Genomic DNA, 11986 nt, shown 5'->3' with positions numbered 1-11986 from the left:
ATTGTGCAAGAAATCTCAGGGTCCCCGGTTCGATCCCGGGAGGGGAGACGTTTTTTTTTTGTTCCTCTGAAAACACCAGATAGGCTGGGTGGTCCGCCGTTCGATCCACCAGACTTCGTGTTTTGTGTTCGTCAGTCTCATGCCATCCATTCCAACGGATCCCACGTTATCATTCGGGAATTAATTTTTAGCATTTTTAAAAATTTTGTGCATTTTTCATTCAGTTTGTATCATGAAGTTGGACACTATTCACATGCGCTATCTCAATGCAGATGACTGGCGAGTACTCCAGGCCGTCGAAAACGGGTCTCGCAGTCACGAGATCGTGCCTACGAAGCTGATAGGCCAAATTGCAAGCCTGAAGACAGGTATGGGCTCCGCTAACCGAGCGATATCTGATCTGGCGAAACTGAACCTCATCTCGAAGCTCCGAAACGCCAAATACGACGGATACCGGCTGACATACAACGGATTTGACTATCTGGCGCTCAAGACGTTTGCGCAGAAAAAAACCTTGGTCGAGTTAGGTAGCACTATAGGAGTTGGTAAAGAGTCGGACATTTATGCCGGTAAGGACGGCCAGGGCAACGAAAGAGTACTGAAGATCCACCGTTTGGGAAGAGTCTCTTTCCGCACAGTGAAGAACAAGCGGGATTACCTTCGGAATAAGGAAGCTCAGAGCTGGATGCATCTGTCGAAGCTGGCAGCAGAAAAAGAGTACGAATTTATGACGATACTGTATGAGAACGGGTTTGAGATCCCGCGGCCGGTAGACCATTCGCGTCACTGTGTTGTCATGGATCTGGTGGTGGGCTTCCCGATGCGGCAGCTTCGAGAACATTTCCAATACAAAAAGCTGTACTCGCAGCTGATGCAGTTTATGGTGAAATTAGCCAACCATGGATTAATTCACTGCGACTACAACGAGTACAACATTATGATCAGGGAAGACGGCTCTTACGACCCGGCCAGAGAGCCCGGGTTCCTTGTGATCGACTTTCCGCAGTGTATATCGATCAACCACGTGGACGCAGAGTTCTACTTCAAGCGGGACGTGGAGTGCATCAGACGATTTTTCAAGCGCAGATTCGGGTACTCGCCTAAAGACGACTCGATGATGCTGGATACGGACGGCTACGGGGACGGCTTCAGATACGCGTATCCCGTTTTCAGCAGAGACGTGCAAAGAATAGGAGATTTGGACATGCAAGTGAAGGCGTCTGGCTACAAGAGCGAGAAGAAGACGGAGTTGGAGGACGCTTTGGGAAGCATGAGAAGGGACTACGACGGGACGGAGGTGGACGAAGAGGAAGAAGAGGAGGACGAGGAGGAGTATGGGTCGGAGCTAGAGTTTTCAGAGTCTGGCTCGGACACAGACTCTGTCAACGAAAAAATCGTGCAGGCCTTGGTGGATGGAGAAGAACTGGAAACTGATAAGTTTGGAAATTACATATTAAAAGAGTAATCACAACAATCGATACTTAATTCACTCCATTATGCGAATAAACTATCTCACGCTTAACGAGTAGCCATGGCCTTGGTGACGACTCTCTTCAGGGACAACTCAGCCTTTCTCAGGTCGTCAGCAGAAGAGTCCTCGACCTCAAGGGCAGCCAGAGCCTCGGACAGAGCAGCCTCAACTTTGTCCTTAGCACCCTTCTTCATCTTGGCAGACAGGACTGGGTCGGTGACGGTGGCCTCGATGGAAGAGACGTACGACTCGAGTCTTTGCTTTTGCTCGTGCTTCTTGGAGAATTCCTCGTCGGCTTTCTTGAACTTGTCAGCGTCGTTGATCATCTTCTCAATCTCAGAGGTGGACAATCTACCGACAGAGTTGGAGATGGTGATGTTGGCAGATCTACCGGTGGACTTCTCGACGGCGGTGACCTTCAGGATACCGTTGGCGTCGACCTCGAAAATGGCCTCCAGAACTGGTTCTCCAGCAGGCATCGGTGGGATGTTCTTGAGGTCGAACTCACCCAACAGGGTGTTTTCGGCACAGTTGACTCTCTCACCCTGGTACACTGGGAACTGGACAGTAGTCTGGTGGTCCTCAACAGTGGTGAAGGTTCTTCTCTTAATGGTTGGCACAGTGGTGTTTCTTGGAACGACTGGAGCAAAGACGTTACCCTGCATAGCAACACCAAGCGAGAGTGGGATGACATCCAACAACAGCAGGTCCTTGGTCTCGTCAGAGGTGGATTGCCCGGTCAGAATGGCACCTTGGACGGCAGCACCGTAGGCAACGGCCTCATCTGGATTGATGGACTTTTCGAGCTGCTTACCGTCGAAGAAGTCAGACAACAGCTTTTGGACCTTTGGAATTCTGGTGGAACCTCCAACAAGGACAACCTCGTTGACCTGGGACTTGGAGATCTTGGCATCCTTCAGAACTTGCTCGACTGGAGTCAAGGTGGACTTGAACAGAGCAGAGTTGATGTCCTCGAATCTGGCTCTGGTGATGTTAGCAGAGAAGTCCTCACCCTCGAACAAGGAGTCAACCTCGACAGTGGTTTGGGTGACGGAGGAAAGAGTTCTCTTGGCTCTCTCACAGGCGGTTCTGAGTCTTCTCAAAGCTCTGGCGTCACCGGAGATGTCCAAACCAGTCTTCTTTTGGAACTCCTTCTTGAAGTGCTCAAGGAGGTTGGTATCGAAATCTTGACCACCCAAGTGAGTGTCACCGGCTGTAGCCTTGACGGTGAAGACACCACCCGCAATGTGCAGCAGGGAAACATCGAAAGTTCCTCCACCAAGGTCGAAGATCAGAATGTGCTTCTCTTGGTCGGACTTACCAGCACCAAGACCGTAAGCAATGGCAGCAGCGGTAGGCTCGTTGATAATTCTCAACACGTTCAAGCCAGCAATGGCACCAGCGTCCTTGGTGGCTTGTCTTTGAGCGTCGTTGAAGTAAGCTGGAACGGTAATGACGGCCTTCTCGACCTTTTGGCCGATCTTAGCCTCAGCAATCTCCTTCATCTTGGTCAACACCATAGAGGAGATCTCCTGTGGAGAGAAAGTCTTGGTCTCACCCAAGTATTCAACCTCGATCTTTGGGTTGCCGTTGTCATCGATAACCTTGAATGGCCACGACTTGATGTCCTTCTGCACAGACTCGTCAGAGAAAGCTCTACCGATCAGTCTCTTAGCATCGAAAACAGTGTTCTTTGGGTTCAAAGCAGCCTGGTTCTTAGCAGCGTCACCAATCAATCTCTCCTCAGGAGTGAAAGCGACGAACGAAGGAGTAACTCTGTTACCCTGTTCGTTAGCGATGATTTCGACAGCAGAGTCGTATGTAGCAACACAGGAGTAAGTGGTACCAAGATCGATACCAATAGCACCTTGGAAAACGCCGTCAGCCATTATGTCTATTTGTAAAGGTAATTAAAAGATTTTAAACCCCCAAAATTTACCTTGAAATATTCCCAAAGTGAAAAATTTTTCAGGAAAAAAATAACGGGTTTGGCTCTTGCGCACGACGCTTTTTGTGGGTAAGTCTTCTTTTAGCACTGCCTCAACTTTTGGTAGCACGCCACTGACAAATTCTCCTTTGGATCAGCTGCTCGGCCTCCTTCACTTCTTCTCGGAGGCCCGTGATCTCGAGCAGTTGCAGCTGGTTAACACCTGTAACTAAAGCCACGTTCTCAGTGTCGGCTGCGTCGTGTATTTTGATTTTCGCTGCCGTCTGTTCCCGGAGCCGTTCAATATCCTTCCCTTTCTTCCCAATCAGTGACCCTATCTCCTTGCGTGTCATGCGGTACTGCTTTTTCACTGCCACATTCTGTTTTGCAGAAGAAACAGCAGGTACGGTGTTTCTCTCGGTCAGAACTTTATTTTCCTGCAGATATCCGATTCTTGTTGGCGGTCTCAGATCAACATTCTTTCCGCACAATTTTGTGAGCGGAGGCTCCGAATTTCTATCTAGCCGAAAGATATCACCAAAAGCGTAGTGCTTGTTCACCAGAACCCCCTTTTTTGGCGGCTGGCTGAATTTGGGCCACAAAATTAGGGGGTCTTCTGAAAAAAGGGATATTATCTGGTTAGAAGCGAAAACAGTTGAACGAAAGCAGGTGAACTTACCAATCCGTACATCTCAGACACCCTCTGTGGCGATCCTGTTATCTGCACAGACCATTGTTCGAGATATAAGTGTATTCTCTCGAATCGCAGACATAAGTTAGAGGGGCCCAGGTGGGGATCCAGGTGGGAGAGCAGAGAGTTCACAGATGAACGGTGGCCAAGTACAAGCCGGATGCCAGCAGTAAGGGAGCTACTGTCCCCCGGAAGGTGCACTACAAAACTGCTCGCTGACCAGTTTATCTGCAACTGGGAAAAGGCCGGACTCATAGAAATAGGGAATGAGAAAAAGTTATTAAATCTAAATCATGCGCTAGAGCAGGAACCAGCAGCAGGGGATTGGAACTAAAAACGACAGCAACAAACATAAAAAAGATGTTTGACACCCTCTCCTCTCCCACCCGCAACGTGCCGCCTTGACAGGTGGAGAGAAAAAAACTTGCGTGATTATCAATATCCCAGCTTATCTAGCTATAAAAAAAACGGTGCTCAAAATTTGTGGTTATTTTCTTTCTGCACAAAAACTATGGGTGTGCCACTTCCTGAAGTGATATACTCGGCGGTTAAGCCCATTATCAGGATGTACATGATCATCCTGACGGGCTTTATTATGACGAAACTCGGGTTTGTGAGCGTGTCCACCACCAGAGCAATTAGCGATCTTGTGTTGCTTCTGTTCATGCCTGCTCTTATCTTCGACAAAATCGTTTCCTACATCTCAATATCCGACATCAAGACGATCGGCGTGATTTGCCTGTCGGCTTTTGTCATGTACTGCTGCAACGCTGGTGTCACAGCGGTAATCGTGACGGTGACTCCCGTGCCTAAGAAAAAAAATCAGTCCTGGATAGGAGGAGCTATGCTTGCAGGGATAATGCAGAACGTTTCCGACCTCCCGATCTCGTATCTGCAGGCCATGACCACCTTTACCGACGACGAGATCAACAAGGGCACTGCCTACGTGATCATCTGGCTCACCATGTATATAATTGTGCAGTTCAACTGCGGGATGTTCCAACTGGTGGAACTGGATTTCCGAAGGCAACGTGACGCGGAGGAAAAATCGCAGAGCCTCGAGCTGCCCACAATTCGCGAAGACAGCCCCCCGGAGCGCGACACAGACGCGGACCACGACCACCCCTCACCCAAGTCGTCGATGTCTGGGTCCAGTCTGTCGAGCATCGACTCTGCTTCCGCGAGTGAAAATTTAAACCCGCACGCACTGCTCTCCAATACCTCGTCGCACAACTCGCGCAGCGCTCGGTACCCTATCTCGCGCATCCCTTCGGCACGGTCGCACCACGACTATTCACTGAGCCAGTGCAATTCGCACGCGTCGTCCGCGCGCTCCGCCGCGTCGTCGCACCGTTCCAGCGTGCTCACTCAGCCGCACGTCCAGGAACTCATCAGAGAATATTCGCGCCACGAACCCTACAACAGGGACACGCCGACGAACATGAAAATCATCACAGAGACCAATTTGAGCTCTAAGGACATTGAGAACTCCGCAAAGGCTCCGTGGGTCAAACGATACAAGCTGCATTATTTGATTTTTTTTATCAAGAACCTGAAAAAGCCAAACTCCATTGTGCTCATTATCTCGCTCATAATTGCATTAATCCCGTGGCTAAAGGCGCTTTTTGTGCAGACCACAGTGTACATGCCCAACGCACCCGACCACAGACCACCATTGTCTTTCATCCTCCAGTACGCAGAGTACTGTTCCATGCCCTGTGTCCCGCTGGGGATTTTTCTGATCGGGTCGCTTTTGGGCCGGCTGCAAATCAACGACATCCCCAAGGGCTTCTGGAAATGCGTGGTTTGCCACACGGTCTACCGTCTGTGCATTCTGCCAATCATCGGCGTTCTCTGGGTCAACCGCATGAAAAGCGCCCATTGGCTCACAGACCCTATGGCCATGTTTGTTACGTGCATGGAGTTCTCGCTCCCTTCTGCCACCATCCAGGTGTACCTGACGGCCAGCAACATGGACCCGGAGGACGAGAACCCGCTACAGATTAACTGTCTGTCGCTGTACCTGATTGTCCAATACACGTCGCTCGTGGTGACGATGCCGATAGTTGTCTGCTACGCTTTGAAAAACGTGGTGCACATATAATATGTACGAATAGAATTGTGGACGATCGACGCTCGCATAAAAATTACGTTTGAGGGATCTGAAATAACTTTGCTTGTTGATCCTCTTCCACCGTGAATTTGTTCAGACGCATCAAGCACAGACTAGGCCTTGTCCATCGTCCGCATCGATCTCTCCGGTACAATCTTGCTAGATACATCAATAATAAATTTCTCCGATCCAGCAAGGACAAGGTCTTTTTCTTCGTACTACGCAAGGACTTGGATTCCGCTTTTTATAGGAAGCTGATGGAAAATCCACGCAAGCCGCTCGCTGCGGGCCCCCGTGAAGACGAACGGGCCAGCACAGTCCTCAACATGGGCAAGAGACGAATAATGAATGCGTTCAGAAGCACCAAGGAGTCTCCGTATTTCAAGAGCATCACTACCGCAATCCAGCAGAATTTTATCCACGACGAGGAAGAGGCCGCCAACTTGGCCGCACAAGTGCCTGACGACGCCCAGATATTGCTTTATAGAACGTATACCCGCTACATGAACGGCGAGTACGTCACCGACGTTGCAGGGTCCATTTTCTGTCCCGGAGTGATGAATAGGAAAAACAAGCTTATGATGTCGCTGGTGCACCGTTTGTCCAAATCCAACGTCTCGTCCTCGACAGTCAACCAGATAGAAACGGAATTGGAGGACTCCCTGACACATCCCGACACTAAAGGCCCTGACTCCGACACTGCCTCGACGGTGTCGTCTGGGTCGCAGTCTACAGACTCTTCCCCCTCCCACGACACGATCCGCGAGCGCATGCATGGCATCATGGCTAGAACGATCCCTAAAACACCACTGAACATTACGCTATACTCGGATGACCAAACAGACTCGCTGTTGGGTGCCAATCTGTACACTGACAGCGTTGGTGCGTTCAATATTTCGGTGGCATCTTCGTACAAGCCATCTTTCATTTCTGTGTCGTCTGTGGACAACCCAAACATTAGACAGACTCAAGAGGCGAATGTGATCGGATCAAAGGGAGTGAGCGTCATTACAGACATAGACGACACTGTCAGAATCACAGGCGTGCTGGGCGATAAACGAGAATTGTTCAGAAACGTGTTTGCCAAGGATTTCAGTGAATGTGAGATCCCGCGCGTGGCTGGCTGGCTGCAACAGCTAAAGTTCAAATACCACTGCCCCATCCATTACGTGTCGAACTCCCCGTGGCAGATATACAACGTCGTGTCTGGGTTCATGGATTACATCGGCTTGCCCGTCGACAGCATTAGTTTACGCCAGTATTCGGGCAATTTGATAGCATCTTTCACAATGCCATCCGCAGAACGGAAGAAAGACTCGCTCATCAAACTATTCACTGACTTCCCTAATAGAAAATTTATTTTGATCGGGGACGCCGGAGAGCAGGACGTGGAGGCCTATGCGCAACTGGTGAGCCTTTTTCCAAACCAGGTTCTTGCCGTTTACATTCGTGCTTTGAACGGTGCGTTTTCTTCGAACGGCGATGACCTCAAAGTGTTCAAGGAACTGCAAAGCATACTTGCTCTTCGAAATTCCAACACAGATGCTAAAAAGAAGAAGTTTTCGCCCATCCCGCCTCCTAAGCCCAAGGTTTTGCAAGGAGAACCGCTAAAATCTACTGAATCCTCGAAAGATCAGAGATCCTACAGAGATACTCTGCGATCTCCAAAACTCCATCGAGAGTTCATCAAGACTCAAATCTCCAACACCCTCTCGCATTCCGCCGACTACATACCTCTGGATGCACCACCCCTCCCCAAGCGGAGCTACATGAGAAGCGACACGAGCCTCGCAAACAACAAGTCGCCGTCGCCGCCCCCTATTCCGCGTCGCCCGACGGACTCTATGCGATACGCACCGCACTCGCCGACTAAAAACTTCTCGTTCTCGCAGCAGGCAGAAAGCCCCTCGGACGAGTACGCTTTTGATCGGAAAAAGGAACTGTGGAAAGAGCGCGTGTACCACGTTGTCAGCGAGTATCCGCCAGAGGTCGACTTCCGGTTCTGGTGGGACGCCGCGGACGTGATGGAAGCTTCGTTTAGCGCCATCAAGACAGCCAAATAGGCGATCTCCCGAATTAACTTGCATTATTTTCCTCAAAAAATGCATTCTTTCCATCTCCGTAGTCCTTGATGTTCTCGTTGTCCACCTCGTCAAGCGCGACACGGAACTGCGACATGTCAATCTCCGTGCCCTTCTCGCCTGTATCTTCCTCCTGATAAAACTTATCTGCAAACTTCTTGATGATGATCTCTCTTCCTGTGAGGGCCCTCTTGGTCGTCTCGCTCTGCTTCTCTCTTTCCTGTGTGTGTTTCTTCTTCCATTCTGCAAACGTGGCTGGCGTGATTGGCGTCAGCTTGTCTCGTGGCAGCTTGTCTCTCTCTGTCTCTATGAAATCCTCCAGCGTGATCTTGGGCTGTGCCTCCAACGCCAATCTCTCCAGCCGTCTCTGCTCTTTGGTCTTGAGCACAAAGCCCGGCGGAAGCGAGTGTCTATACTTACACTCCTTGCCCTGCTTGGGGTCAGAGTCCGGACACGTCCAAAACCATCCGTACTTGCCGTCCTCGACGGCAGAAATGAAGTGTTTGCACACCTTGTCTGTGGTGGTCTTTGGGTTTCCATGCTTGGACAAAATCACCTTTCTGAGCTTTTCCTCGTCCCAGTTGTCCATTGTGTCGTTTCTCTTTTCCTCGTCCTTATCGTCCGCGTAAAGGTCCCTCTTGGCAGCCTTCCGGCCAACAGCAAGATCGTGGCTAAATTTACAATTCTTGCCTCTTGTGCATGCTCCCGCTTTGAAAAATTCACATAGAATCGACTTTGGATCCACTCCAAAAGGCACTTTTTGCGTAGGGATCGAGGCCTGGAGCAGCTTGGCAGCCTCCTTCTTCGCTTCCTCGGCAGCTTTCTTCTCGGCAGCACGCTGCTTGGCCATGGCCTGGGCCTTCTTGTCTGCAGCCTGTGCGGTGACCTGGTTCACATACTGCTGCACTTTCTTGGACTTGTTCTTGTTTTTCAGGCCAAAAGTCTTATCTTCCAGCTGCTTCTGCACCTTCTTGGCGTTCTTCTTCTTCTCGGCGTCCTTCTGGGCCTTCTGGGCCTTCTTTGGCGGCATGGCTAGTCAAACTTTTTCCAAACTTTTTTTTTCGATCGTCCTAAGGAGTTAAATCTTTGCACAGCCAGACATGCTCACCCACGCTGATTTCGCAATCCAGAAATTCTCTTGTTCCTAATATGTTGGCTCTAAGACTCAGATCCTGCTCCAAGAACATTCCGCTGGCTCGAGGATACCACCGATTTGCCACAAACTGCCACAAAGGGTCCAAGATGAGAACAGAGTTTCGTCTAGCGCTGGTTTCCGGCCTCCTACTGGCCACCTCCTATGTTTCCCTCACTAACAACAATTTGCGCTCTGACTCTCTGCCGGCCCAGGGAGCCAGTAGCGCAGACCAGAAACAGCTGTTCTCGGCTTCGACAAGCTCTCTAAGCGGCATCTCGGCCCAGCAAAACAAGCAGGGCATCTATCTCCTAAGTGATGCCGAGGTCAGCAGAAGGTTGAGACAATATGAAGAATCGTACCTGGTCAACCGCGGGAAGGGCGTGATCCGGTATGATATCTGTCAATTACCTAGCAACAACCCAATTGAGGACGACCGTAGCGAGAAGCTCGTCCAGGTTCCCGTCCAGGACAGGGAAAACAACAACGCGCGGGTCGAGACAGATTGGCACTTCTGGTCAATCTTCGATGGTCATGCGGGCTGGAATACGTCGGCCAAACTTCGTGACAGCCTTCTCGACTACGTGGTCAACGAGTTGGACCAGGCTTACAAAGTCAGCGACAAGAACCTCAGGCTGATCCCGTCGAGCGAAACAATCGACAGGGCCATCAAACAGGGCTTTCTCAAGCTAGACGACGAGATCGTGAACAAAAACGTGCAAAAATTGCTTGAAAACCCTTCTAACAAAGCCGGAGCCGCCGAGCTCCTGATGCCTGCTCTCTCCGGCTCGTGTGCCCTGATGTCCTTCTACGACACCCATTCGCGTAACCTCAAGGTGGCCGTTACGGGCGACTCGCGAGCCCTATTGGGATCTCTGGACGACCACGAAAACAAGTGGACTGTGCGGGCACTCTCGACTGATCAAACAGGCTCCAACCCGACAGAAGTGGCCAAGCTGCTCAGTGAACATCCGAACGAGCCGAACGTGGTGAGAAATGGCCGCGTTCTGGGATCGTTGGAGCCGACTAGAGCGTTTGGCGACGCCAGATACAAATGGGCTAAGGATATCCAGACCAGAGTGGCCAACCAGTTCTTTGGCAGGCAGCTGCCTGCCAACCTCAAGACGCCTCCATATGTGACTGCCGAGCCGGTTATAACGACGCACGAGGTTTCGCCGTCCAAACACGATTTTTTGGTGATGGCTTCCGACGGACTGTACGAGATGCTGACCAACGAGGAGATCGTGGGACTCGTGGTGCGGTGGATGGAGAAAAAGAGGATGGTGAAGCCCAAGAAGTCGTTCATGGACACGCTGTGGCCGAGCTCGAAAGACAAGTTGCCTCTGGTCGAAGACGTGACCGACCAGAGCTCGAAGAGCAAGCAGAGACTACAGACGAAACGGAAGTCCAACGAGGTTGGATTTTTACTAGAAGATGAAAACGTGGCCACACATCTGATTAGAAACGCATTAAGTAACGGGGGTTCGAAAGAGGAGGTGAACATGCTGGTCAGCATTCCTTCTCCGTTGAGCAGGCGGTACAGAGACGACTTGACTGTGAGCGTGGTCTTCTTTGGAGAAGGAGACAAACACGAGAAGTATTCGTCGAACAGTGCTTTGGAGATCAACCAGGAGGCCACCAAGGGGGGATTGACGATGAAGGCGAAGTTGTAAGTAGATCAGCAAGCGCAGTTGCCGGTCCCTCCGGACTCGTCGACAGGGGCGTTAAGGTCTATTCTTCCGACTGAAGAGGGCTCATCCTGGGGTTTTGACGTCTCTTCCGGGATCTGTTTTCCAATTGCTGTGAACACCTCGTTGACATTGAAAGCGGATTTGGCACTAGTCTCAAAAAACAGTAACCCCTCTTCGTCAGCTAGGGCCTTGCCCTCTTCGACGGAGACGCTTCTGCGGCCCTCGATCTCCTCGCCGGTCTCTGGGTCCACCACCAGGTCGTACTTGTTGCCGACGAGAGCAATCACGATATTCTTTGAGGCCTGTTCATGCAGTTCTTTAACCCAGTGCCTGGCTTTGATGAAGCTTGCTGGCTTTGTAACGTCGTACACAACCAGTGCTGCTTGCGCGTTTCTGTAGTATAACGGGGCCAGATTGGCAAATCTCTCCTGGCCAGCGGTATCCCAAATCTCGAACTTGATGGTTTTTGTTCCGATAGTGCACCGCTGGGTGAGGAATGCGGCGCCGATCGTGGGCTCTTTGTTTTCCTGGAAGTCGTTCGACACGAACCGCAACACCAGCGAGGATTTTCCAACGGCTGCCTCGCCCAGCAGCACAAGTTTGACAGACGTTTGTTTGGACATGAGAATAAAATGTGGTATAAAAAGAGAAAAAGATTAGTGGCAAGGGTGGCGAAGCAGGGAATAAGTTGACGGTGGGGGCATGCTTCTCTGGCACGCTTTGACGCAGATCCTATCGCTGCTGTAAATCTACTGTGCTACGTGGGTCCAGCTTGCGGTTTGCCCATTGGCTATGTTGCTGGTTGCTTGGCCGCTTAGCAGGCTGTGCATTAAAAATTCCAAAAAGGAAACTTAGTGAGAAAAAACCGGTCTCAAACAAA

The 11986-nt window shown here is 50.8% G+C and overlaps 8 protein-coding genes across 8 annotated transcripts; 4 read left to right on the top strand and 4 right to left on the bottom strand.

The window, feature by feature from the left end:
- Nucleotides 1-232: 232 nt before the first annotated feature.
- KL911_003185 (uncharacterized protein) lies at nt 233-1465 on the top strand (the record flags this gene model as incomplete). Its single annotated transcript, XM_043198337.1, has 1 exon — nt 233-1465. One exon carries the CDS (start codon nt 233-235, stop codon nt 1463-1465), a length of 1233 nt encoding a protein of 410 aa, XP_043054136.1.
- Nucleotides 1466-1518: 53 nt separating this feature from the next.
- KL911_003184 (uncharacterized protein) lies at nt 1519-3360 on the bottom strand (the record flags this gene model as incomplete). The annotated part of the gene is made up of 1 exon (XM_043198336.1): nt 1519-3360. The coding sequence occupies one exon, from the start codon at nt 3358-3360 to the stop codon at nt 1519-1521; it is 1842 nt and encodes a 613-aa protein (XP_043054135.1).
- A 151-nt stretch (nt 3361-3511) lies between these two features.
- KL911_003183 (uncharacterized protein) lies at nt 3512-4132 on the bottom strand (the record flags this gene model as incomplete). The annotated part of the gene is made up of 2 exons (XM_043198335.1): nt 3512-4011; nt 4099-4132. 2 exons carry the CDS (start codon nt 4130-4132, stop codon nt 3512-3514), a joined length of 534 nt encoding a protein of 177 aa, XP_043054134.1.
- Nucleotides 4133-4600: 468 nt separating this feature from the next.
- KL911_003182 (uncharacterized protein) lies at nt 4601-6193 on the top strand (the record flags this gene model as incomplete). Its single annotated transcript, XM_043198334.1, has 1 exon — nt 4601-6193. One exon carries the CDS (start codon nt 4601-4603, stop codon nt 6191-6193), a length of 1593 nt encoding a protein of 530 aa, XP_043054133.1.
- A 266-nt stretch (nt 6194-6459) lies between these two features.
- Nucleotides 6460-8265, top strand: KL911_003181 (uncharacterized protein; the record flags this gene model as incomplete). Its single annotated transcript, XM_043198333.1, has 1 exon — nt 6460-8265. The coding sequence occupies one exon, from the start codon at nt 6460-6462 to the stop codon at nt 8263-8265; it is 1806 nt and encodes a 601-aa protein (XP_043054132.1).
- Nucleotides 8266-8278: 13 nt separating this feature from the next.
- Nucleotides 8279-9313, bottom strand: KL911_003180 (uncharacterized protein; the record flags this gene model as incomplete). Its single annotated transcript, XM_043198332.1, has 1 exon — nt 8279-9313. One exon carries the CDS (start codon nt 9311-9313, stop codon nt 8279-8281), a length of 1035 nt encoding a protein of 344 aa, XP_043054131.1.
- A 119-nt stretch (nt 9314-9432) lies between these two features.
- Nucleotides 9433-11088, top strand: KL911_003179 (uncharacterized protein; the record flags this gene model as incomplete). Its single annotated transcript, XM_043198330.1, has 1 exon — nt 9433-11088. One exon carries the CDS (start codon nt 9433-9435, stop codon nt 11086-11088), a length of 1656 nt encoding a protein of 551 aa, XP_043054130.1.
- A 5-nt stretch (nt 11089-11093) lies between these two features.
- On the bottom strand, nt 11094-11729 carry KL911_003178 (uncharacterized protein; the record flags this gene model as incomplete). Its single annotated transcript, XM_043198329.1, has 1 exon — nt 11094-11729. The coding sequence occupies one exon, from the start codon at nt 11727-11729 to the stop codon at nt 11094-11096; it is 636 nt and encodes a 211-aa protein (XP_043054129.1).
- Nucleotides 11730-11986: the final 257 nt, after the last annotated feature.

The sequence above is a fragment of the Ogataea haglerorum genome, assembly GCF_019207285.1.
Source record: "Ogataea haglerorum isolate 81-453-3 chromosome Unknown 81-453-3_NODE_8_length_489951_cov_95.815404, whole genome shotgun sequence".
NCBI lineage: Eukaryota > Fungi > Ascomycota > Pichiomycetes > Pichiales > Pichiaceae > Ogataea > Ogataea haglerorum.
Note: the sequence above shows the minus strand (reverse complement) of the source record. Positions and strands in the feature narration are given on the sequence as shown.